At 39.0% G+C, this 25200-nt stretch overlaps 1 protein-coding gene across 1 annotated transcript in view; it reads left to right on the top strand.

Annotated features, from left to right (window-relative positions):
• PCDH15 (protocadherin related 15) overlaps positions 1-25200 on the top strand; it is a 1392890-nt gene that overhangs the window by 643730 nt on the left and 723960 nt on the right. Inside the window, exon 5 of the mRNA XM_065552026.1 lies at positions 21473-21591. Coding sequence (XP_065408098.1) covers positions 21501-21591 — 91 coding nt within the window. The 5' untranslated portion in view covers positions 21473-21500. The remainder of the gene's footprint in view (positions 1-21472; positions 21592-25200) is intronic.

Raw genomic sequence — 25200 nt, forward strand, 5'->3', positions numbered from 1 at the left:
GTAATATTTAAACCTTTGAAAGTTCCTGTGAAACATCACTATTCTGACTTAGAATAATTTACACTTGCTTTGTACGCGGCTTATGTGTAAATGACTAAACAAGATGTAAGGTAGTGGAAAATCAGCTGCTTCATTTTTATGTAGGACAAAATTTAATAATAATTGTCCCCTGAAAAATGCAACTTGAGGTAATTTAAATGAAATAAAGGCAGACACTGCCTTAAAGATAGCATCATCAATGTCTGGGTTATAAGTAAAAGGGAATGGCAGTAGTAGTTTCAAGAAAATTGGAAAACAAGACAACCATTTACTTCTGGTATGAAAATTTGAAGGATTGCATAATTCATCTATAGTGTTTGCTTCTTACTACACAACTTACAGAATCATAATGAAATGATAAAACGATTAGAGAGAGGATTTTTTTCCTCTGCTATTAACATGCAAATGTTCTCTGACTGTGCCAGATGTTTAGCTTCCATTATTTGGAAGTTTCCTTCATTTTGAATTTAGTGGAAAGAAAGCTTGAGCATGTCCAGCAGAATTAAAAACAGTTTCCTGTATAAACTAAGACAGCCGCTTACTTAATGAAGTGCATAATTCTAACAGCAAGTCCAGCTAATGAATGCTTTCCCTGTTGTTTTAGAGAGGTGTCCGAGTGACACTTTTCTGATTCTGGATCATTGAATCCATATGGAAATGCAAATTGTTTGTCTGAGAACAGCTTCCTTTAATTTTATTTTAACATTCAGAAGGCAAGTTTATTTTATACTCTACATTTCGCAGTTGGGCTCCTGTGACAAGTACTGAATTTGTAGGTATAATTATTTGATATTACATTCAAAACTTGATAAGATTAGATCTACTGAGAGTTCAAATGAAGAAAGACATTTTTTTACTAAAAGTTTTGAAGTAACAACTTTCAAATAATTTGTTATGCAATTGCTATGGAAAGTATACTGAATATGTTTAATGTAACAAGTAGATACCAAAACAAATATTATAATGTCTGTAATATGCATATTACAACCTTGATTTACAGTTTTCAGTGGGTTATGAATTAGTGTTATCCCAATTATAATGCTTTATAACCCAACTGATTTTAAAATACATGCATGATACCAGCTAATGTCCACTGGTTTTCTTATGGGTGCTCTAATAACTTATAAAATTAGAATTAAAATACAATAAATTTAAACATTAATTATAGAAGCATAGGAAAGGCTATAAGTAGATCAGTGTTATATTTATATTTATAGGCTTATTTTGTAAATAGTATGCAGAGTGACTTACACCACACATGGAAGGTATGTTTTGTTTTTTCCTGTGTGAAATTAGCAAAAGGTGCTAAAGCATTCATTAGTACCTTTTCTTTTCTTTTTGTTGTTGTTGCTGAAATGTCATAGTGCTTCACTTTTCCAGGCTATTAGGGGCATTAAGTAAAGCCTTATTTAGTACCATATGATCATTCCTTTCCACAGAGTGATCATCTACTTTACTGTATCTGATTGAGTATGCAACTACTTTCTCATTGTAATGCCTGATGTGGTGGAGTCTATTGGCCCTTCTCTGTTTTCTGCTGGAGTCACTGATGCCTTGACATTCCCCTGCTCACGCCTGTCTATCAATCAGATTTAGTCCTCCAGAGACTTAGAATGGCTAGGAGGAAACACTGGCCAATCAGGAACCAAAAGGCCAGTTAAAATGGTTTTCCTTGCCTGCACCTTCTTTTCCATGCTAGAGCTGGTGAGACTAGGACAGAGGGAGAGGAGCTCTTCAATGCTAGCCTAGTGCATTGCTGTAAAGGACTGCAACTAAGCGCTTGCCTCTGTGGTTTTGTTTAAGGTAGGGTTACCATATTTCCACAATCAAAAAAGAGGACACTGGCGGGGGGGAGCCCTGCCCTAGCCGCCCCTGCCCCATCCACTCCCTCCCACTTCTCACCCCCAACTGCCCCCCTCAGAACCCCAACCCCCCCTGCTTCTCGTCCCCTGACTGCCCCCTGCTGAGAACCCCCCACCCTAACTGCCCCCCTAGGACCCTACCTATCCCCTGACTGCCCCAACCCTTATCCACTCGCATGGGTGGCAGGGTTGTAGAAATTTTGGTGGTGCCCAGAACCCCCCCCCCCAGCCTAAGGCTCTGGGAGGGGGGTTGGGTGGGGGGAGGAGGTCTGGGGTGCAGGTCCTGGGCTGAGGATTAGGGTGCAGGGTGCAGGCTCCGGGCTGGGGCAGGGGGTGGGTATGCAGGAGGGGGTGAGGGGTGCAGGCTCTGGGATGGAGTCTGGGGGTGGGAGTCGGTGCAAAGGGAGGGGTGAAGGCTTTGGGAGGGAGTTTGAGGGCAGGAGGGGGTGTGTGGGAAGGGGGAGGGGGTTTGGGAGGGAGTTTGGGGATAGGAGGGGATGCAGGGGTGAGGGCTGTGGGTCTGAGGATGTGGGGTTCATGATGCAGGAGGGGGCTCAGGGCTGGGGCAGAGGATTAGGGTGTGGGGGGATGAGGGGTTCATGATGCAGGAGGAGGCTCAGGGCTGGGGCAGAGGATTAGGGTGCGAGGGGATGAGGGCTGGGGATGAGGGGTTTGGGGCGTTGGAGAGGCTCAGGGCTAGGGCGGAAGGGCAGGGTAAGGGCAGCCTGTCTTCTCATTAGTAGATGGGGGGCACTAGGACCTGGGGGCAGCAGACAGCAGTTGCTGCTGGCTCTGGCAGTACAAGCAGGCAAAGGAGTGGCAGGCAGGGAAGAGAGGGGGGTCACAGGGGGAGACGTGTGTGGGGGGGTGGCAGGTGAAGGCCGGGGACTCATCCAACACTCCCCCGCTCCCTGATTTGCCCCCCCCCCCAGACTTCCCTTACCATTCTGGCTCCACGTGTAGGCAAAACACGCTGCCCAGTGGGTTGGTTTGTGTGTTATACAGGGCTGCAGACAGAGGGAGGGGGGAGCAGGGGAGGGGCTTTGGCTGCAGGCCAATGGGAACAGCTCAATCGGCCCAGCTGCCCAATCAGCAGCCGCACTCTGCATGGATGGGAGGGGGGGAGGCGAGGGAGAAAAAAAACCCGGACATTTTAACCTTGTTACCAATTCCTCCTGGACGACTATTTAGAGACGCAAAAGCCAGACATGTCCAGGGAAATATGGACGGATGGTAACCCTAAAGTTTAAGGTGCATACAGCCAACATATGAGTTTATTTTCATTTAACTGTATAGAAACTGAGCCTGAGCTTATGGCCCAGCTACCCAGCTCCAAGTAGCCAGCCAGCCGAAACTTGTGGGCTAAAGCAGGGACCACCTGGAGTACCATATGTTGCTGCAGGAGGGGCTTTAGGGCAACCCATCCTGAACATTCTGCTCTTTACACAACTGCAAAAAATATTTAGGAGTTTCTTTTCAATAAAGATTACATCTAAGCGCATTCACACTTTCTCTTCTTTCTGTTTTGGGAGAAAATAGCTAATTTTATAGAACATAGTTTACTTTAGATTGGAATACTATAATATTTAAAAACAGTTGTGTGACTTGTTTCTTAAGGGGTCATGTCCCTTTACATTCTAAATTGTTGAATGCCTTGTGTATCAGCAATACACCTGAGTGTATGTACAGTAATTCTGCTGATTAAAAATTGGAGGGCTTTTCTTATAGAAGAAATATGTTGATTGCTCTTTTTGACTGAGCCTGTGAAGTCTTTTCACTGAACTCAGTGGCATTTCAGTATCTGTCTTTATGTAAGGTATCCACATCCAATTTATTGATTCTAAAATTTCAGGGAATGTTCTAGGTTCAGTAGTCAGAACCCTATTGATTTTGGGGAAAACAGAATGGGGGAAAATGGACACAGAGAGCTCCTTCCAGCTGTTTACACAGACACAGCTTCAAGTATCTCTCCAGTTCTCTATAGATCAAACAACTGTTTGAGGACACCCATTAACACCTTTCAGAATAAAAATATCCTGTCTCATCTCTGCTTATTCTCCCAATAACATGCGGATATTTTGAATGATTTACCCCAGACATAAGAATAGTAAGGGGGGAGGAAGGGAATGAGGGTGTCCAACCATCCTTACTATGGGGGCGGGGGGATCAGGGATCATGGTGGAAGGGAATAAGAGGGCACACAGAACCCCTGCTTGGGGGCCAGGAGGGAAAGATAAGGGGACCTGGTTTATGGGGGAAGACTGGGATGGAATGTAAACAGAGCGTCTGCACCAGGGTATGGGGGGAGGAGGAAAGGGGAATGGAGTGGGGTCCCAGAGAGCCTCTGCCATGGGGGTAAGGAGAATGGAGGGCAGCGGGGGGGGGGGGAGTGGGAATATGGATGCACACAGAGCTGATGCTATGCAGGGGGAGATTGAGGGACAGAACCCCTGCCAAGGGAGAATGTGGGGAGTTGCAGGGAGTTTCTGAAATAGATGGGAACAGGAGTGTGGTATTCAGGAAGCCTGTGGGGTGGAATGGAGGAACACAAGGAGCCCCTGGTGTGTGCTATAAGTTGGGCTACAGGGGTTACAAAGTGTGTTATATGACATATCTCTGTTTGACAAATCATTGCTTATGTCAAATTAGTATAGGGACACCAGGAAAATGAAAGTAAATACTTTCCCCCAAAGATTAATATTTAATTATGCAAATAATACGCTATATGTTATATTTCTCTTGCTTAGAAAATGCTTTATTTACTCTCTGCCTTTTAAAAGGCATGCTAGGGCAGCAACCTTCATACACACGTTGTATAACATAATAATATGATTAATATGCCTGAACAGAATTTGCAAGATTATATAAAATGTATAGTATATACAGAGAGAGTTCAATTATTGCATTTTAATTGGATTTCCCTCCTCTAATCTGTTCATAGCATCTTCTCGCTTATTGCTAGATAATGTCAAACTTCACAGTACCACGAGGAGTCTTTGTGCTTTATTCCAAGACATTTATGTACATTTTACACTTTTTCAACTTTAATCCTGTTAAATGGAAACTATTGAAGGAATGCTCGTGAATTATTTACTTAAAACACAGTACTGGTGAATCATGAAATTTATGCTACTTTTCAAATCTTCCAATATTCTTGGAAAATATTATGATTTTGAAGATTTGAACTGATTGTCTTCATGAATGTACATACAATTATTATAGTGCATGATAGATTTCTCTAAAGAGTAGAAAAATATTCATAGTTAATATTTTGCCCCATTTTTTACAGAAGTTTGTTACTTTTAGAATTACAAAATCTGTTCATTTATTACTGAAGAGATTTCACAAACTGCTTAAATCATTAGGGGAATTTTACACTGATTCTTAATCAAATTTTTTATTGTCCTTTGTTATGGTTCTTACACATTTATGTAGTAACGAATGATCATACACATACATCATACAGAGAGAGGGGGTGAAGCTGCAGTAACAAAAGAGAACTAACAGATGTAGGCCCTGATTCTGTAATGATCAGGTTCACCCGCACAAAGCTCATTGCAGGATCAGAGCCTCTGTGTCATCAGGATGACATCTCATCAGGCCCACCGTAACTTTCATTATTATAGTTATTAATGACTAGTTACATGCTATCAGGAATGCTGAATGCATGTTCAACTGCTCACTTTTTACCTCTTTGATGGTCTTAATTTAGAATTGTTTCAGCCGCTAAAAACTTCGTCTAGTCCCAGGATACTGGCTACTCTTAGAGCCAGAGGCATATTTCCCAGTTTGAGGAGACATACTTGCTCTCATTGAGCTAGTATGTTAAAAGTAAAGTGGAGCAGCAGCAGTAAAAGTGGCAGGATAAGCTAGGTGCCCCAAGCATATGCCCCAGGTCTCAGATTGGCACGTTATTAGGGCAGGTACCCCTGCCCATGCCTCATGGTGCCACAGCTACCCTCTATATTTAGAGTGACGGGTGTTGGAAAAGAATAACATGATAGGTGTCAGGTTAGGGTGACTAGACAGCAAGTGTGAAAAATCGGGATGGGGGTGGGGGATATTAGGAACCTATATAAGAAAAAGACCCCAAAATCGGGACATCTGGTCACCCTATGTCAGGTAGGGCTGTAGGCAAGGCTTTTGACTGGAACCACACACTGTTCTGGTACTCTGTTCCTGTACAGCAGAGCACAGGGGAGTCCATCAACAATTAAACTCCTGGTGGCACTGGCTCATGCACTGTTGTTGCACTGTTGGGTAAGAGAGAGGAAAGATTCCCCAGCTGAGGGAGACACAGGGTCCTTGTGGGTGGAAAACAAGTGGAAACCAGAACAGGAACCCTTCTGGGGGGCAGGCAAGGAAAGTCAACACTGGAATTTCCTCCCCCTCTCTGCCCATAAGTATCTGAATTGGCACCACTAATGCAGCACTGGAAGCAGCTGCCAGCAGGTCCACACATGGTTGCTACTTGCAGTGTGCTTCTTTTAACAACTAAGTTACAAGTGGGAGAGGAAAAAAAGGGGCACATTTCCTCCTGCATTGCTGGTTGCAAACTGTTCAGGCTAGTTAAATACTGGCTTGGTGGCAACCCTAGGCACAAACCTGGTCAGGGTGGCCCTTTGATTCAGTGCCTTGTGCAACTGTACAGAGGGCACATTCGTTAATCTGGGACCTCCAATATGCTTGAAAAGGCATCACACATATACACCTACTCGCTGTCGGTGGCAGTCCCTCCCTGCCCCCATTAGGTCTGTTGTGGGCGCAAACAGCTTTTCCCCATCAAATGCAGAGCGGACTATCTTGACAATGTATTTGCTCATGCCTTTTAAAAATGATGCTTTCCAAACTCCTGAAATCTGAGCCCTGCTCAAGGAAAGTGGAAATCAGTTCTCGCTGCCCTCACTTCCTTGCAACCCTGCCACATTCTAAAAATCTCCACATCTTACTGCATCTTTTTTTTTTTCTGTGCCCCTGCCTACTCACATAAACTTTTGGAAATACGGGTGTAGATCTTCATAACATTCTTTCTCTCATTTCTTGGATGTTTGATACTATACATTGTTTATTTTATTTTAATCCTCTGAAGCTTTTGAAATTCAGTGAAATGGTCCACTTCGGAAAGGAGTCAGAACACCCTGATATTCATCTGTTCTTGAGCTTAGGAATTCCTTTCTTGGATATAGAGGCTAAATTTTTTTTTCAGTTGCTCTACAGGGTATTTTATATATCTCCAGTATTTGAGTGATCCTTTGTAGGGCAACTATACATCAGATGAATTTTCGGAATTATTCCAAGTCTGATAAGTACACAGCCTGAAGTTACAGGCATGCATGATGAAAAACAAAGAAATCCGAGAAGAACATCCTTTTCTTCACCAGTGTCACAAGCAGACTTCTGTAGAAATGTTTTATGATTTTGCCTACTATCTTCTGTCTATGAAAATAAGATTATGAATATTCTCACCTTGTCTTTTGAGTGGAATATATAGTCTGTTGGCTGCTCCTCCTGTCCTTTTTTGATGTCTCTGTTTCTGCCAAAGCTGTCAGGGTTTAGGAATGTCTGAGGGTAGCTGAGTAACTTGGGAAGGAGCTGAAGACAACTGTTCTGGGGGGAGTGTCTGGAGGAAGATAGGGGCATCACAGATGGTGACTAAGGGATGGGTGGAAATTGGAAGCAGTTTGGGTGCAGGACTTGCTGGGGGTCAGTACTGCCCACCCGCCCAACCTTTTGCCTCTGCCCAACCTTTGTCCCTTTGCTGCTTGGCTGCTCTTTCTGGCTGCTCTTCCCCAGTTGAGAACCAGCAGGGGGGGCAGCAACACAGAAGTCAATGGGCTGCCAAACTTACCAGGCTCTCTAATAGCCATGTGCCACAACTGCAAGCCATTCTTGCAGTCCCAGTGAAAGTCTGATAATGTGGACTGAGGAGAGGTAGAGCTGGTCAAAACTGGATTTTCCATTTCTCAGGAAATTCTGCAATTTCAAAAACACTCTTCATACCAAGTTGGAATAAAGTGTGGAATTCTAAAAAATCCTGGAAAACAATTTTTTTCTAAAAATAAGCAAATTTTCAGGTCAGTTAAATTATTTGTTTCAATAAAACCAAAATGTTGCATTTCTATTTTGATTTCATATTTTATAAATTAAATTGAACAAAAAGCTGTTTCAGAGCAAAAAAATTGAACCATTCGGTTCTGATAATGTTCACTTCCATTTTTTTAAAAAAGAACATTTGTTTAAATCAACATTTACACAGAATGTTTCAATTGCAGTGAATCAGCATGTTCCACAAGAAAAATGTTCAGTCAGAAAAAATTTGACCAACAGGTCTATGTCCCTCAAAATTGCACAACCATTCTGCAATGTCTTCCCTTCACCTTATAAATAAGTGATTAGTCTTAACTCTTAGCACAAAGTTTCCTGGTATGATCCATCTTGAAAAGTATCTTATCTATCTTTTACTTCCATTTTAAGCCCCCCTTTTTAGGGAGAGGTTTGCAATCCTACTCCAATCATGCATTGTTATGAAAATTTAATAAGGAACTAAAAACAATTAGTATAGTATTTAACAAATAAACATTAGAGAATATTTTGTCTGTGAAAATAAACGTATTCATTCTTTTGAATTAGGAGATCAGAAATCAACTTATTTTCTAGTTCTATGCTTCTCTGTCTCAAATGCAGCTGGAAAAAAAAAGGCAGTTTATTATTCCATAGTGTGAACCTCTGCTTTTGTGTAAACAGCTCAATCTTTTTGTTAGGAAAAACAGTTGGCATGCACTGTAAGTTTTAAAATCTCCTAAGGATGCTCAATATATTGAGCATCTGTGGTGCACACCACCAGAATTCAGTAATTAAATACCTTTCAATTGTCTTATGGTTAACAGGAGGATGTAAACTGCTATTATCAAGAGGTTTTCTTGGTCCTACTTCCACTGCTGAAGACAAGATGGCTAGCTGCTCCTCAGATGCTAATTAGTTAGGATAGCAGTCAATAAGAAACTCATTTTGGAGTCTTTCAGCTAGACTAGTGCTGCTTGCTTCACCATTCTCTCTTCCATTTTCTGGCTCACTACTACACTAAAACTTGCTCTTTCTTTATAGTTAATTTGTTTTTTGTTATTGTTGTTGGGGTTTTTTTTTTGACCTGCACTCTTCCCTGCTCTCCACCTCCACCTCCCCCAACCCAATTAAGCTCAGAGTAGAAGAGGAAGAGAGAGGCAAAAAGAGAACCAACTTGGGGACCTTACGTTGATAAACTAGCTCCCTGTGCTCTCTGTGGTGCAACCCAATGTCCACCATCTGAGTTTCTGGACAAAGCAACGCCTTCCACTTACTTCCTGAATTTCCTTGCTTCAATACACCTTACTGTGCTGGTGTGCTACAGCTAATGCAGTATAAAGTAGAAACATAGTCATAGCAAAGTCATTATTTCACAGAATTATTTCAGTATAGTTGGAATTGTAATTTGCACATTGAAACAATGCAGGACTTCCATTTTATTTAGTATATTGAGTTTGTTTCATTTGAATGTACTGTAAGGCCTGGTCTACACTGGGGAGGATCGATCTAAGTTACACAACTTCAGCTATGTGAATAATGTAGCTGAAGTCGATGTACTTAGATCTACTTACCCCGTGGTGTCTTTACTGTGGTAGGTCGACTGCTGATGCTCCCCCGTTGACTCCACCTACGCTTCTTGCTCCGGAGAGCACTCGGCGGTCAATTTTTCACATTTTCACTAGACGCGATAAATCGACTTCCCCCTCCTCCTCCCCTCTCTGCTGGATCAATCGCTCCGGAGGGAAGTGTAGACATGCCCTAAGCAGCTTCCACTGTGTATGGTCACTTTCTTTTCTGAATCTCTAAAACAGGATTTAGGTACAGCAGGTTAAATTCAGAATAGCATTTAAACCACAGCTCCTGAGACGCCTTCCTTTTGTTAGTCTAATCCAGATTTAGGTTGTACACAGTTCTTTTTTAATTTCTCACAGTGAGAATCATAATAAGCAGAGTACATCACAATTTCTAATCACATCCTATGGCTGCAACTACTGTGAATCCTCCCACTGGATTAAGTTACACTACTTTTTTTCCCTAATTGCTATTCAAAAAATACCACAAGAAGCTATCATTCCGCAATGCCTTGTACTGCACAATAGGGTCACAAAAGCAATCTTGCCTTCCTATGTGCACCTCAAAGAAAATGGGTTTTGCATTTTAAAAAACCTTCACTATACAATGAGTTTTTTTCTAATGTGAAGTAAAATTTAAATGACACATCAAGAATTTTGTCAGCTAATTGAGCAACAGTCTGAACATACACAAATTCTAGAGATTAGGTTTGTAGTATTAGTACTACATTTTGACAGTAAACTTTTCATAGAATGTTAAATGAAAATGACTGTCTCTACATTCTAAACATTTTGTCTGGTAGCAATGCCTTGTAGAATTGACAAAATAGGCTTTATGAAATTATTTATCAATCAGTAATTTTTCAAGTTACAGGAATGGAGCCGTGTATTTAAATTGAAGCCTCTCTCAGACAACTGTTTCTGTTCATTTAAAAACTAGCACCTTTCATGGGGGATATTTTTCAAAGACACAAATGGGACCTAACTACCCTTTGTACCTTTGAAAATCTCCCCTTTACAACTTAAAAACAATCTGGCAGACAGGAACTCCTGAGTTATACTAGCTGTCTGTCTCAGTTTCCCCAGCTGCAAAATTGGAATAAGTTTTACCAATCTCACATAGGGTTGGAAAGGATAAATTAGTTCTTCTTCAGCTAGCCTTTCCATGTTCCCATGTGTGGTTTTAAGGTACCTGCCATTGGAATCACTTATTCCTGCCTACCTGCTTCTCTGAAGATATGAAAAAGGGAGTGACCTCAACTTACGTTCAGTTCTTCTAACTGCTGAATGTAATGCAAGCTTGGTTTGGCCTCAGTTTTACACGTCACTGATGTTTTCTCCATTTGTTCTGCCCTACAGAGACTATTTTTGTTTGTATCAGAAGGGTAGCTGTGTTAGTCTGAATCTGTAAAAAGCAACAGAGGATCCTGTGGCACCTTTAAGACTAACAGAAGTATTGGAGCATAAGCTTTCGTGGGTGAATGCCCACTTCATCAGACGCATTGCTTAAGTGGGCATTCACCCACGAAAGCTTATGCTCCAATATTTCTGTTAGTCTTAAAGGTGCCAGAGGATCCTCTGTTGGTATTTTTGTTTGTAGTTATTTAAATGATCCGTCAACTTTCTGAAAGAAAGAAAGAAATGGTGTCCATATGGTAAGATATCACATAGGCCTGCAAAAATGTGAGGGCCCTTGAAAACGGGAGCTCTTCAAATATAATCAACTAAATCTCACAATGTTTAAATCCAGCATCAGACTGTGGAATTCTACTGTGCACATCTGAAAACTACAGTTATTGGTTTAAGTAACCTTGGTGTATTGTCTGTAAAGCATATTGAAGATGAAAAGATATATATGTGGTGAATATTAGTGGTAGTGATAACAGTAGTAGCAGTGATATTGCCTTTGTAAAATAAATATTGGTTTTGTGCATTAGTTCTCCATCATTTATGTTGGTGGTACAAATTACATCTCAAAATTTCCTAACTTAATTCAATGGTTGTCAAAACATACTTTGTGATTAAACCCTACCATCTGTAGGATCCCTCAGCAAAGCTCATGTGATCACTGACCAGTAGGTGGTGGTATGCAGTCACAGTCAGATTCAGAAAGATTGATTCTCTGCTCGTATGTTTAATTAATGGGATGCTTTTAAAGAAAAGGGGAAGTGGAGAAATTTTAACCACCATGGGAATGCAGTAGAGAAGCTGAACAAAAGAAAAATCTTAGCTATTATTTACTCAGTTTCATTGATATGGAGGAATATATACGTTAGTATCCTATAAAACTAGCTACAGAACATACATGTTTGAGAGAAACCTCCAATTGTAGACTTTTCTTGGAAAATGTTTTATTTGAATGGTTAGTAACTCTACATATGTTATATCACTTAATCAGTTCAGTTTCTTCTATAAATTAATGAGAACTTAGAATTCCACTTTCTAAGTCCCCTTGGACGCCCCAGTCTATCTTGCCATCCAGGAGAGCTGGACTTAGAGATAAATGATTGCTGTACAACAAAGTTCACAAAATATTCAGGTTGCTCCCAGTCCCAAGAGACCAGCCACTTACCCCAGGTCAATTTGTACCTTGGATCCCACACCGAAGATGTCTGAGCCAATCTTGTAATAAACTAAAGGTTTATTAACTGGGAAAAAGAAATGAGACTTATTTGTAGGGTAATGCAGGCAACATCTATTACAAATGAGTTACAGCTTATGGTCCCCAAAGGTGACAGAGATGAAGTAATCTGTCAGCACTTAATTTATTTTAAGGCTAACCCAGGTTGATCCTGGGGGGTCTCTACTTTTGTTGCCTAGTTTCAGTCCTCTGAGAGTTCAAGCAGCATTTGCTTCATGTTTCCAACTTGTTCTGCACACTCATGAGTGCTAGAAACGTTACAAAATAAATAAATAAGAACAGATTCTGAATAGTGATTCAGCTTGATAAGTTTTCCAGTCTCTGTTGTAATACAAGAAGAGTTCCTTTTATAATTTTCCAATATGTGAACGTTCAATAAGAATAAAGTAAGGTTTAGTCAATGTTGTTAAAGAAAATAATTACAATTTAAAAAAAAAGGCTTAGTGTACTTCCCTTTCTTGTAGAAAATGGAAAGCTAACTAAAGAAGAGAGAGTGCAATTTGAATATGGGGAAATTTATTGACATTCTTGAGCAATGAACATGCTATTTACAGTACCTTCCAGAGTAGCACTGAGGACCACAATCTGTTTCATTTTGCACACGGCATAAAATTGCTATCATGACTTTATTAACTCCTAATTTAATAAATTTATTTACAACTTTGTCAGAATGGTCTTGATGAAATTTAGGTAAGTAATGATGCAGTCATAATTATACTGGCCTTAATGGCATGTGTGCGACTTTTTCCCCTCTCCTTGTGTGAATGTGCAATATTAAAACTCAGACTACCATAGCTACTAACAAGGTGTCTGAAATCATATTTTTAGAGGCAGTAGGTGCATTATTATACTGAATATGTTCCTTATTGAATTTTTATCTGAGTATAATGTTACCTTGCAAAATGTCTCTAGGAAATCTGAATTGACTGTGGTGAGAGTTGCTATTGCAGACTAATCTACATTGTCTGCACTGAGCTCCGTAAGCACTTGTGTCAAGGAGCAGCTGTTAAACCTTGCTCAAAGATGTAAGTGGGGAATTTATCTTGTAGGGGGAGGCATTTGTTTCTTTGCTTCTCTCTTTCTCTCTTTGTGTGTGTGTGTGTGTGTGTGTGTGTGTATATATATGTGTATATATGTGTATATATATATATGTATATATGTGTGTATATATGTGTGTGTGTGTATAATATAAAATATACTATAATATAGTATATAATATAAAATTTCAGTGTATTGTTGGCTACAGCAGAAATGGAATGAGATGAACATTTGAAAAAAAACATTGTTCTCAATGGCAGTTTGATATTTTACCTATTCCTTTTACCCTACACAATTCTTTCTATTTCTCTTTACTGAACTGGTCTGTTCTTTAAGAAGTTCAAAGTCCTAGTTGAATCTCCCTTTTCCAATAAAAGGGAAAGGAAAACTTGGATTAAATCTGTTAGAATGGTTGAAAGAATCCTGCAAAAAAAAATTTTTTTTAATTTTAGTTTTGACTATTCCTTTAGAAGCTTAGAATTCACAAACACTTTAGGACTTTCCTGAGAAAGTTTAACATATTTTCAAAGATCACCATTTTTGTTTCTTTCTTTTTTTTTTTTTTAAGCTGAAGTTCTACAGGAGGACTACAGTAAAGACTATTCGATGGAAGAAAACTGACCTTACTGTGTCCATCTACTTATCTTTCACAGTTTGTTTGCTAGAATTAGGTTTCAGCCAAAACCACTCTCTCCTCCTAATAATAAAGACTAGAACCATTTACCTGCCATTTAATTTTTGGGATGTGTAACTTTTAAAAAATATTTTTACACTCACACTGTGGGGGGGAGGGGAGATTCTCATTCACTTATTTATTAGCTACATCATCCATTATAGAGTTTATAGGTGAGAGAGAGACTTGCTTTTAAACCTATGAAAATAGCTAGAAGTTATTTTTAATTGGTTCCAATTGATGGCACCTTTCTCTTCAGTTTCCTTACATTGTACAAGGTTGGTGTTGCTAAGCATTTTAAGAGCATGTCCATCTAGCAAGGGAATGTAATATTCCCAAGCAGAATTGTCTGGATGAATTAATCATTCATAGCTGGAAAACTCTGCAAAGGAGCAAAATTTCTCAAAGAACTTTTAATAAAATAATCTTGACAACTTCTATGTGAGGTAGTTAACTACTAGTATGAAAATTTTACACGTTGGTAAACTGAAGCCCAAAGCGGCTAACTGATTTGCCTTCAGTTATACATTAAATTAGTGGCAGAGCTGGGAACATGTCATTCTTTGTGACCAAAGATGACACTGACAACGGTATTACATCTTGTGATTATGGTTGTGGCTAAAAAGGCCAATGTATGAGTGGCAGTCCTTTCCACATTGAATCCCCACATGTTACTGAGGGGAAGGGATCACAGTCTGAGCCTGCTGAATCTGCTGCTGTTTACAGCTCAACCTCTGTGCCTGAAGCTCCATACAGTGATTAATCTTGAACTGAGAAACCCCATCATTGACTGCTGTTTGCCAAAGTGATATATCTGTTGCTGACAAGTCGACTGCTAGCTGTCGACGTCTAGGAACATAACTCATTCCTGAATCCCACTACCTTGATGAATGCTCTGTGTGTGTGTATATATACATATATCATGAACTACTCTGATGTTTCATGAGCAGAAAAGTCCTATTAATCAAGTACATAATTTGGCTCAGGTTTGAGAAAAAAGAATATAGGACCCAATCCTGCAAACACTTAAACACGTGTAGCACTTTGTACATGAAGAGTCTGACTTTGTGGGACTATTAAATTTGTTTGCAAGATAGGGGGCATAGGATGTTACCTGAGGAAGGGTGTTAGTTTGTAACACAGTTGTCAATTGACAAATACTTGGTTTTCAAACCAATAACAAAATTAATAGAATAATAAGAGAGGATGGTGTAATGGGTAAAAAATTTGATTGGAACTGAGGCCATGTAGATGCAGTTCCTTGTTCAGCCGCAGATTTCCTGCTACTAACAGGCACAGGAGCAAAGGCATATCTAAAATGGCTCACTCCACAGGGACATCTTGAGGAACTCCAGTTACTGCACAAGTTAAGTAACCTCTCCTTTGGAGACTCCAGCTAGAATTAGCATTTGGGATCCACATTGTGCAACATCTGAAGGATGTCCATGGTTCCAGGAGGCCCTGATTTGGGGGTCAATGGAATCTGATGCATTGAGGAGGGATGAACGGGGAAGAGAAATACTGGGAATAGGGGTATCATAAAATAAATACAAGGTCAGACCATGTGAACTGCTGAGTGCCCTCAATTCTTCTTGGAGAAAATGGGTGGTGAGGATAATTAGCACCTTTCGAGAGCCAACCCTCACTGGATTATGGAACAGCACCCTACAGTTAGACATGGCCCCTGTCATGAATAGTGACACCAGTTTGAATTAGGGATTGAGTTTTAAACATCATTGAGTTTCCTAACTTTTGTGATTTTTAAGTCATACTTCTGATGTGTTTTCTTCTATTTGTGAACTAACACAGGTCTGATTAACCTTTTGTTGTTGAATGTGCCCAAGTTTACATAAAGCACTGGAATTATTTGAAATGTTGTCATTCCAATGTCAGGATGGAAGTGCTTTGCTTCAGGTATCTAATGTTTGAATGGATTTTAATTTTAAAAAACTTCAACATTAAAAGAATAAGAGTTTTGCTTAGTAAAAACTTTGATATGATATCCTATGACAGAATATATCCATTAAATATTATTTAAAAGTAGATTATATATTGTTCATTTTCATTTTTTATTGCAACTCTAATAAACTCACAGAGAAAAAAGAACTAATTAAAGTATATAAGTTATGATCCTTGAAGACGTTCTGCTTGGTTGCATAAATAAATACTTTATATGAAAATGGGTATTTAGACCATTTTAAAAACCTGTATTATTTATTCAACCATGGCAGTTCCAAAGGAGCTATTATATTCTCTCATGTAAACAAATATTTTCTATTTAAAATATTTACATGTGAGGCTACTGAATAAATTCATATTTACCTATTTTTAATGCATGCATATTTCATTTACACATTCTAATGACTACTTTTGAAGCATTTTCATAATCTTTGGTAAAGTATCTTCAAATTTGCTGCTACAGGGTAGCAATCCATTTTAGAAAGGTATTAATATATGGATGTGTTTATAAAATAAGGAATTTTAAGTGTATAGTTAATATTAATATTAGAGATGGACCCAAGCCACACACTGCTCAATCTACCTCCCATGAAGTCAATGGCAAAACTCCCACTGTTTTAAGTGGTGCAAAATTGGATATAGATCCATATCTATATTTCTTCAAATATTTTGGATTGTTGAGATTCAGTGTTATTGTACGTCTAGGCTCTCGCTGTAGATTAAATATTTACTGGGGGCCAGGACAAGATTTATTTTTTTTTAGTTCAGTGGTTTTCAACTGGGGGTCTGTGGTCCCCTGTGGGTCCATGGACTATATCAAAGGGACCCACAAAAGGTTGTCATTACCATAGAAGAGTGGATAACAAGCTGTGGTCCTTGGATCGTGGGGGGTCTTCAGGCTACTGTTAAGATTTCCAAAGGGGACTCATAATGGAGATATCCCATCTCACTTCCATTTGAAATTTTTTAGGGGTCCGCAAATGAAAAAAGATTGAAAATACTGTTTTAGCTCATGCCCATCTCCATTTCCTGGTTTATTTCACTATTCTGTTTCACCCTGGGTTGTATGGGATGGGTATGGCGCCTTATATTATATTACATTATTTATTTATTTATTGTTATTTTGTGAAGGACTAATGGGGGGGAGGTAGTACCAAAAATGATGGGCCTTCCATCACTCTATTTGGGCCTGTTATATACCACTTTATTTCCCCACTAAATGCTACACAGTCATATATATCACACTCCTAGGAATACTGATTATCAGAAATTTCCTGATACTGAATGTGCATTTTTCCTCTCTTAATTTCATCCTATTACTCCTAGTTAAAGTCTTTGCTCTCAGCTATATAATTCCCCATCTTGTACGTTATTCTTTGAACTCCCTCTTCATTGCATCTTTCTGTAAAACATTCAGGTACCATACCATGTAGAAATACTATACTTTTCTACTCCAGTAATCATATTAGCCTTTTTTTATTCTCTATTACATTGCAAATTTAGAGCTTGAGCCTGCATCTCTTACTCACGTGAGTAATCAATCCTCAACTGTCTCACTTGAGGTCTTCAAACTTATTTGAGCTGTTCATGACCTGTTTTGGCATTTGAAGATTCTGTTTACTTCCTATTTGGTAAGGATGCTTGTGTTTACTAAATTTCTGATTCCAGTTTCTGTTACAGCGGCCCACAGGATTACTGAATGAAAGGCTCAATCTTTTATTCTGCTCTATTTACAGTTTCATCTAGAGACACTTACTCTTAGAACAACTCCATTTCCATCCTTATGGTTTACTTGACATTTCATCTGAATCAAAAATAAATCTGCCAAGATGTCTGAGTCCTAAAACCTCTCTGGAGTAGTCCCACCACACTGGATGTCAGTTGAGGACTCAATAACTGTCTTTCTAAAATTAAGCATTTTTGTTGGAGAACTGGTCATTTTTTAGTATAAAAATCGTTCAGGAAGTGTATATGCCTATTTCTCTTCAGGACTATTACAAATAGCTGCACTCTTCTTCTTTGTATGCATGTTCATTCGCTGATTTATGAATTATCTAATTACATATTTTAAAATGAACTCGTTCTGTTTGCTGCAGATCTGTAATCCTAGATCGTTTGCCTAACATTTCTGAATTATAAAAACTTGGAAGCATTTGACAACTAGTAATATCTAAAGTAATTTTATTAGTATCAAAACCTTTATTTTATTAGTGTTCTAGAAGACTGGGAAAACTGTAAAGCATATAATGCATTTAGGAATCCTTGCTCACTCATTGGCAAGATCTGTGAATAAATTTATTCTGAGATTCTCACATATCCTCAAAAGCCAATTAACGATGCTGGTGATTATATTAATTTGCTATCAATAAATCATACTGTGAAGTGGCTATGCTTTATATAATGATCAAATTTGTTTAATATTAACCAGTTAAGAAAAAAATCATCATCATGTATTTATTCACTTACTTTAAAAGTTGTGTTTTAAACCACAGGTAACTTTAAAGTAACTTCAGATTGGCTGAAACTGGTAAACTAGCAATTTAACTGAAAGTAATCAGAAAGTAGCACTTGAATAAACTTTAAAAGCTAACAAGAACAAGCCATATCTGAATTACTGAAGGAAAAATAACATTGTAACACTGGTAAATTTTGTGTGGTCTTGAATAGAAGGTCTGTTGCTTTTTTTCTATGTTCCTGCCCTACATTGGAGAAACCTCCATTTGGTCTAGGAGCTTCCTCTTTATCACTCTGTTGAAGGCTAATTTTGACCTGCCCTGAAGAAATAGCAAACAATTTAGGGATTAAAACAAACACTTTGCCATGAATGTGTGGACCTGTGCATACCTCCACAATCTCCAAAATGCTCCCCATCCTCTTCTGTTCTCTAAGGTGCTATAATGGGGGGTTCAACAAATCCAGCCATTCCTTTGGAGAGGAAATTATTGTTGGTTCATTCAGCTATAATTTCTGCACAAATTTCCAATTAAATTTTCTCTGACTCCTCTGTACAACCTTATCAGTGGAGGTCTGAGGCAAGGCCCAGACAGTAGATGAGGAGTTAAGCCAGGCCCTGTCACGTAATTTATTGCTGTGGAAGCAACCTAGAGAGATGAAACTAGGAAGCTGGAACAGTGTCTGGAAGTTGGGGGACACTGTTCTGAGTGGTTTGTTTTTGGACTAGTTTGTTTATGAATCAGTAAAAGAAAGCCCTGAAGAAAATAATTGAAACTGCTGCTATTAAGAGCATTATTCATCTTCCTTCACTGTCCTAAGTGCCCTCATCACACAGAAGGGCTTCTCTGGTTTCTTGGAATTGATGTTCTCCCCACCAAGCTGAAGATATGCTCTCGGTTTTATACTTCCACCAGCATACCCACAGGTAGGGAGATACCCAACTGCAGTTACATGCAAGCTCTCTGACTAGCCACTGCATGAACCAACAGTAGAAAGGCTAAAGCTCCCCAGGCATGCACCCCCTCTGGAGCATAAATCCAAAATTACACCGGCTTGTGCTGCAGAGGGAACTGTACAGTGTAAGCTCATAGAGTTCGTCCCTCCTACTCCCAATGTGGAGTGGAGAGAAATATACAACAGCCTCTCTGAGCAAATCCCATGCGCTTCACCCCAAACTCACTGGTTTAGATTAAAACATAAAATAAATGTATTAACTACAAAAGCAAACAGTGATAGTAAACAGATCAAAGTGGATTACCTAGCAAATAAACAAAAATGCGAACTAAGCTTAATATACTAGATAGATTGGATATGAACAGCAGAGTCTCACCCTAACTGATGGCAAAGGCAGACGTGTAGATTCTTAAGGCACAAGCTGCATTAGCTTTACAGCTTGGGTTTCTCAGGTCTTCATACACAGGCTAGAAATCTCTTTAGCCTAGGACCAGCACTTCCCCCAGTCCAGTTTTCCCCCCCCCCCTCAGGTGTTTCCAGAAGTCTTCTTGTGTGGGGAGTGAAGAACAACAGATGATGTCACTCCCTGTCTTATATAGCTTTAGCATATGGCAGCAACCCTTTGTTTCAAAACTTGGTTCCCAGAGTGGTTTGTGGAAAAATACTGACATCCCAAGATAGAATCCAGAATCATATGGCCTGGTCACATGTCCTTGTAGAGTCATAGCAGCCATTATTTACAGTCTGTCTGGAGTGTTTTGAGGAAGGCTCACCAGGTGAGAGACAGGCTTCTCCTAAGGCCTATTGTTTCCCCTAATGGCTCATTGCCCTGAACAGGCCCTTCCCAACCAGCTATCTAGACTGAAAGCATCACATCATAATAATATCACTATGAAGAATATGGGGTGCAGTGTCACTGCTATAAACTGTGAAAACAAGATTCAAACCAAGTCTTGTAGATGTGCGTGCATCTTCCAGTACTTAACAGAGCTGTCATTTATTTCTTTTAATGGAAACCCTGCTTTCTCTTGGTTGCAATAAATGTAACTTAGTGTGAGTTATTTAGAAGAAAGCTTTAATGTCCTAATATGATACTATTGTTTGTGATGTAAATAAATGCCTAAGATGAAACTATACAGATGCAGAGATAGGAAAAGTTCAATTTCTTGAAGGAAAATGATAGCAGTGGCTTTAATAATTTCTTGTTGATGGCAGATCAGATTGCTTTGATGCTGAAGGCTGTTAAGTGGCGGAGGGTGGAGGGACAATTGTTTGACTCAGAAATTAATGAAAATATAGCTCATATGACCATAATACAAAAATACTAGCAGAAAGTGATAAGGAAAACCAGTGGGCTAAATGCTTTACATGAGTAAAATGACAGCATTTATATACTTTTTAGACAATAGCTTTGTTTTACTATCCATGTCTCTTTGTGCAGACTCAGTTACAGAGCTACTTCATTTGTCTTTATTTTTATACATTACATTCTAACCCCCTAATTAAAACATTCTCATGCATACATTACAATAATTAACCTCAATTAATACATTTTTGAATATTCTACTGATACTGACTTCTATTTGTTTGTTCCCCAACATTTTTTGGTCCCACTCCCACTGGCTTCATCCTGGTGATTTTATTTTACAATAGTAGTTGTTCATTTCACTGATCTGTTTTTTGTGGTATTGGGTTTTTGCTTGTTAGCTTGTCTTGTTGAGGGGAGGAAAGATGTACACCTGATTTTCTGCAAAGCTAACCGGTTCCTCTTGACTTTTTGCTTTACTTTGTTATTTGCTTAGGCCAGATATTTTACAAATAAGACACACAAACCAGTTTTCTGATTCGCAAACTCTTGCAGCAAAATCTAAAGTGCTATCTCAGCAAAAATGTACAAAAAGCAAACATTGTTATCTTTTCTTATCATATTATATATATTAATTTCTCTAACATTTAATATATGTTTGACTAACACCAAACATTACACAGTTCTCTAACACCGTGATTGATGTAGAAAGAGCAATAACATAAACAAAACAAAACTGTCCTGTTCTGGAGATTGGACATGCTTGCTGATAGATACATATCATTTAGTAATATTGTTTAGGGACCCATAATACCAGTGATTAACCATGAAGTTATTATAAGCTCTCTGCACTGACAGATGCATTTACCTTAACTGATTAATGAACATGTCAAATCTTTCTTTTTATTTCAGATCTGCCTTGAGTGAAGTTCAATAGAAAATGCTACAGCAGTTTTGTCTCTGGGAATGGTTGGTTGTAGGAATTGCGATTGCTACTGTTTTCACCAATTGTTTGGCCCAGAATGATGATGGTAAGCATGTTTTTATTTTACATGTTACACAAAGATACTGTAGTATATGGAAAAAATGTTTACCCAGACGATTTGGTATTTAATGGAATGAGCTATTAATATATGCTGCTTTAAGAAGACAAGTTACAAATGAAAGGATAACAATATATGGCCCTTGTATGCTTAACTGTCACAACTGTGTCCACTAGGGATCCATTATGGAGAATGTATTCAAGACCTGTGGATTACAACCAAAGTCAAGAAACACATAAGTAAAATTAAAAATATAATTGAAATATACACTTATTTCTAGCATTGAGATCTAAACACATTTTAATTATTATATGCTTGCAAGTATGCTCCTCAGCACATTTTATTTGGAAATATACCCGTTACAGCACCAAAATGATAACTTTTAAAGAGAAGAAGAAATTTACTCTGAAGCTATATTTACATACACCTCAACCAGCCAAAGCTTCAGTGCAGGGAAAAGATCCAAAATGAGGAACTCAAGAAATAGAGCAGTGCAGGAATTGTAAAATGATGTGACAATAGAGAGACCATATTAATTCCTGGTATATCTTCATTTGATTTAATGGAGATATGCGAGGGATGCATTTGACTCAGTATTTGTAATCAAATTGCAAATGTATATACCATTGTTTCTTAAACCAACATTTTAAACATAATAAATATAAAGAAGAGAGAAAGGTCTGTTTGTGTGGGATTGCTCAAGTGAAAGTAAAATGAAGAACTATTAAGAGGCACATATGAAGATGCAGTATGTTTTTCTTTAATGAAACTATTACTTTTGGTATAGGATGCTTATAATGTTACATTCATGTTAGTTATTATTTTTTGTAGCTAGGTTTCCTTTTTTAAATTTAGAAAACTGTATGTTGGTAAAAAGTTGTACACCTTTGTGAATTATAGAACTATTTTTTTTTATTATGGCCATCTCACCAATACACTGTATTTTGTTTGTCTTTCATTTTATGTTGAAATGGGATGTTTTCCAAAACGCCTATTCTTTTTATTTCAACATTTCCTATTCTAACAGTAATTTCAGCTCTGAATGTTTTCTTTTTTTTTAGTTTTGTATGATATCCATGGTATGTAAGCAAATTATTTCCCCCCCTCATTCCTTCCTTGTATAACATCACTATGATTTTCATCATCAATACATGTTATCTAGTTGCTCACAGAGGCAGTGAAGAATATGAATTGCTCTTATGCTTTTCTTGGCTTAGCTGACATAGACACTTTTAAACTATTTGCCATGATGATTATTTTATTATGGTAGCCTAAAGTCTTCAATCATGATTGAGGTATTATACAAACACATAGTAAAAGACAGTCCCTGCTTTAAAGATCTTGCAATATATTTAATATAAGATCTAATCAGTGGGTTGTACAATCTGAAGGAACTGGGGAGGGAGGATGATGGAAATAGTAATAAGAATATGCATTTACATAGGCCAGGTTTATACACAACTAGAGTTAAAAATACAATATTGGACACTCCTAAAGGCCATCTGACTATCCATTATCAGTTGGCTTTTTGTGGTAGTCATCATTGTAGAAGTGAATCTTGAAGAGAGATTTGAAAGACAGGGTATTCTCTTTACAGACTAATTTAAGGAGAGTGGTCATACATAAAGGAGCAGCATGGAAGAAAATGTGAGGGTGTTTATAGTAGGAGCAAATAGGAAATGGAAGATAGTACCACTGAAGGAGTAGGGGGAAAATCACATGATAAATGTATTAAATAGGGAGGGGCTAAGTTGTGAAGGGTCACATTAATTTGATGCAGTGAAGAAAGGGGGACCATCTCTCAGTTGAGAGTAACATGGTCAGAAGGATTATTTTAGTAGCATCTTTTGATTGGACCTGGGAATCCAATTGGGTGTCAGAAAGGCCAGGGAGAAAAAGGCTGCAGTTGTTAAGGTGAGAGATAATAAGGGCCTAGACTAGGCTTTTACTAGCAGAACAGAGAGGAAAGGCCAGATCTCTGGAAGGAAGTGATGGAGGAAGGAAGAAGGGGAAACATATGGACACTGCCTAGATGTGTGGGTCTAGATAGATGGTACTCAAAGATGTCATCCAGGTAGAGGCTCTGAAATTTGACCATAAAACTGTCATTAAAGACCATGGAGACAAAAGTTTCAGTGGCATAGAGACCAAATTGGAGGGTAAAAGGACAGAGTTGGAGGAGAGAACCTTAATAAAACAGCTGTGTGTGACACTTTCACTGAGTTTAGAGGTGAAGGGAGATGGGATAGCAGTTGGAGAAAGATGCAGGGTAAATGTTGGGGGGTTATAAGGATAGAGGAATCATAGCATGCTCATACTGTGAAGGAAAGGAACTTAATAAGAGTGAGAAGCTAAGGGTTGAAGAAGGTGGTGAGAGTGTAAGGGCAGGGTAGGTCATGAGGAAGAAGGAGATGGCATCGCTTGGCCAGGTGGAAGAGTTAAGAGGAAAACAGGTGAGGAACCTCATTGTTGTTGAAAGTGCAGAAGGAGGTAAGAATGAGGTGAGAGAAGATTGTGAAAGGAAGGCAGAAAGGATGTCATGCTGAATCTTCTCTTTGAAAAAGTTGGTGAGAGAACATGGAACAGGGAAATGCTTTTAGGTGGCTGGAATTGCAATATGGGATTCAATGATGGTGGAGAAGTGTTGTTTGAGCTGGAAGATGGTAGTATTGAAGGATGAGTGTCTGTGCGGTCAAGGCATTTTCTCCAAATGTACTCAGCAGTACAGGAGTAAAAAGGAGCTGAGCAAGAATTGGAGGTTGATGGAATGGACTTTGTGGTGAGAGAGTTTGGGGAAATAAAGGAAACCAGGGTGATGGAGATATTGTGGTGTAATGAAATGACAACTGAGTATATGGAGAAGAGAGCACGGATGGTGGGGAGAGTACAGAAAGCGTAACTTTTTACTGTAATCTAGTGTTATAACCCTTTCAGGTCATGTTTCCCAAACCTGGGATGCTGCTTATGTAGGGAAAGCCCCCAGCAGGCCAGGCCGGTTTGTTTACCTGCCGCGTCCACAGGTCCGGCCGATCGCGGCTCACACTAGCCGCAGTTCGCCACTCCAGGACAATGGGAGCTTCTGGAAGTGGCACGGGCCAAGGGATGTACTGGCCGCTGCTTCCAGCAGCTCCCATTGGCCTGGAGCAGTGAACTGTGGCCAGTGGGAGCCGCGATGGGCCAGACCTGCGGACGCGGCAGATAAAACGGCCCGGCCCGGCCCGCCAGGGGCTTTCCCCGAATAAGCGGCGTCCCAACTTTGGGAAGCACTGCTTTAAGGCTTTGTGAATAAATGACAATGTAATAGAAGGAGACTTGCTAATTGGAAAAGATGTTACTCAAATACAGTAGAACTCAATTTAATCCTCCTGTTGTAAACCTTATTTTGGTTAAATTTAATATGTGTTTGTCATTTCAAAGATTGTGATTGTCTCTAGCCATTTATTCAGATAAATATGTGATGCCAAAGTAAACCATGAACAGTTTGCTACTCTGCCACTAAAAATAAATTGTTTTGATTATATCATGATTGTATCATGACTTAAAAACACTTAATATCATGATACAAATTAGGGAAGATAAAGTATAAATCTTCATTTT

Source organism: Chrysemys picta, chromosome 7 (assembly GCF_011386835.1).
Source record: "Chrysemys picta bellii isolate R12L10 chromosome 7, ASM1138683v2, whole genome shotgun sequence".
NCBI classification, from domain to species: domain Eukaryota; kingdom Metazoa; phylum Chordata; order Testudines; family Emydidae; genus Chrysemys; species Chrysemys picta.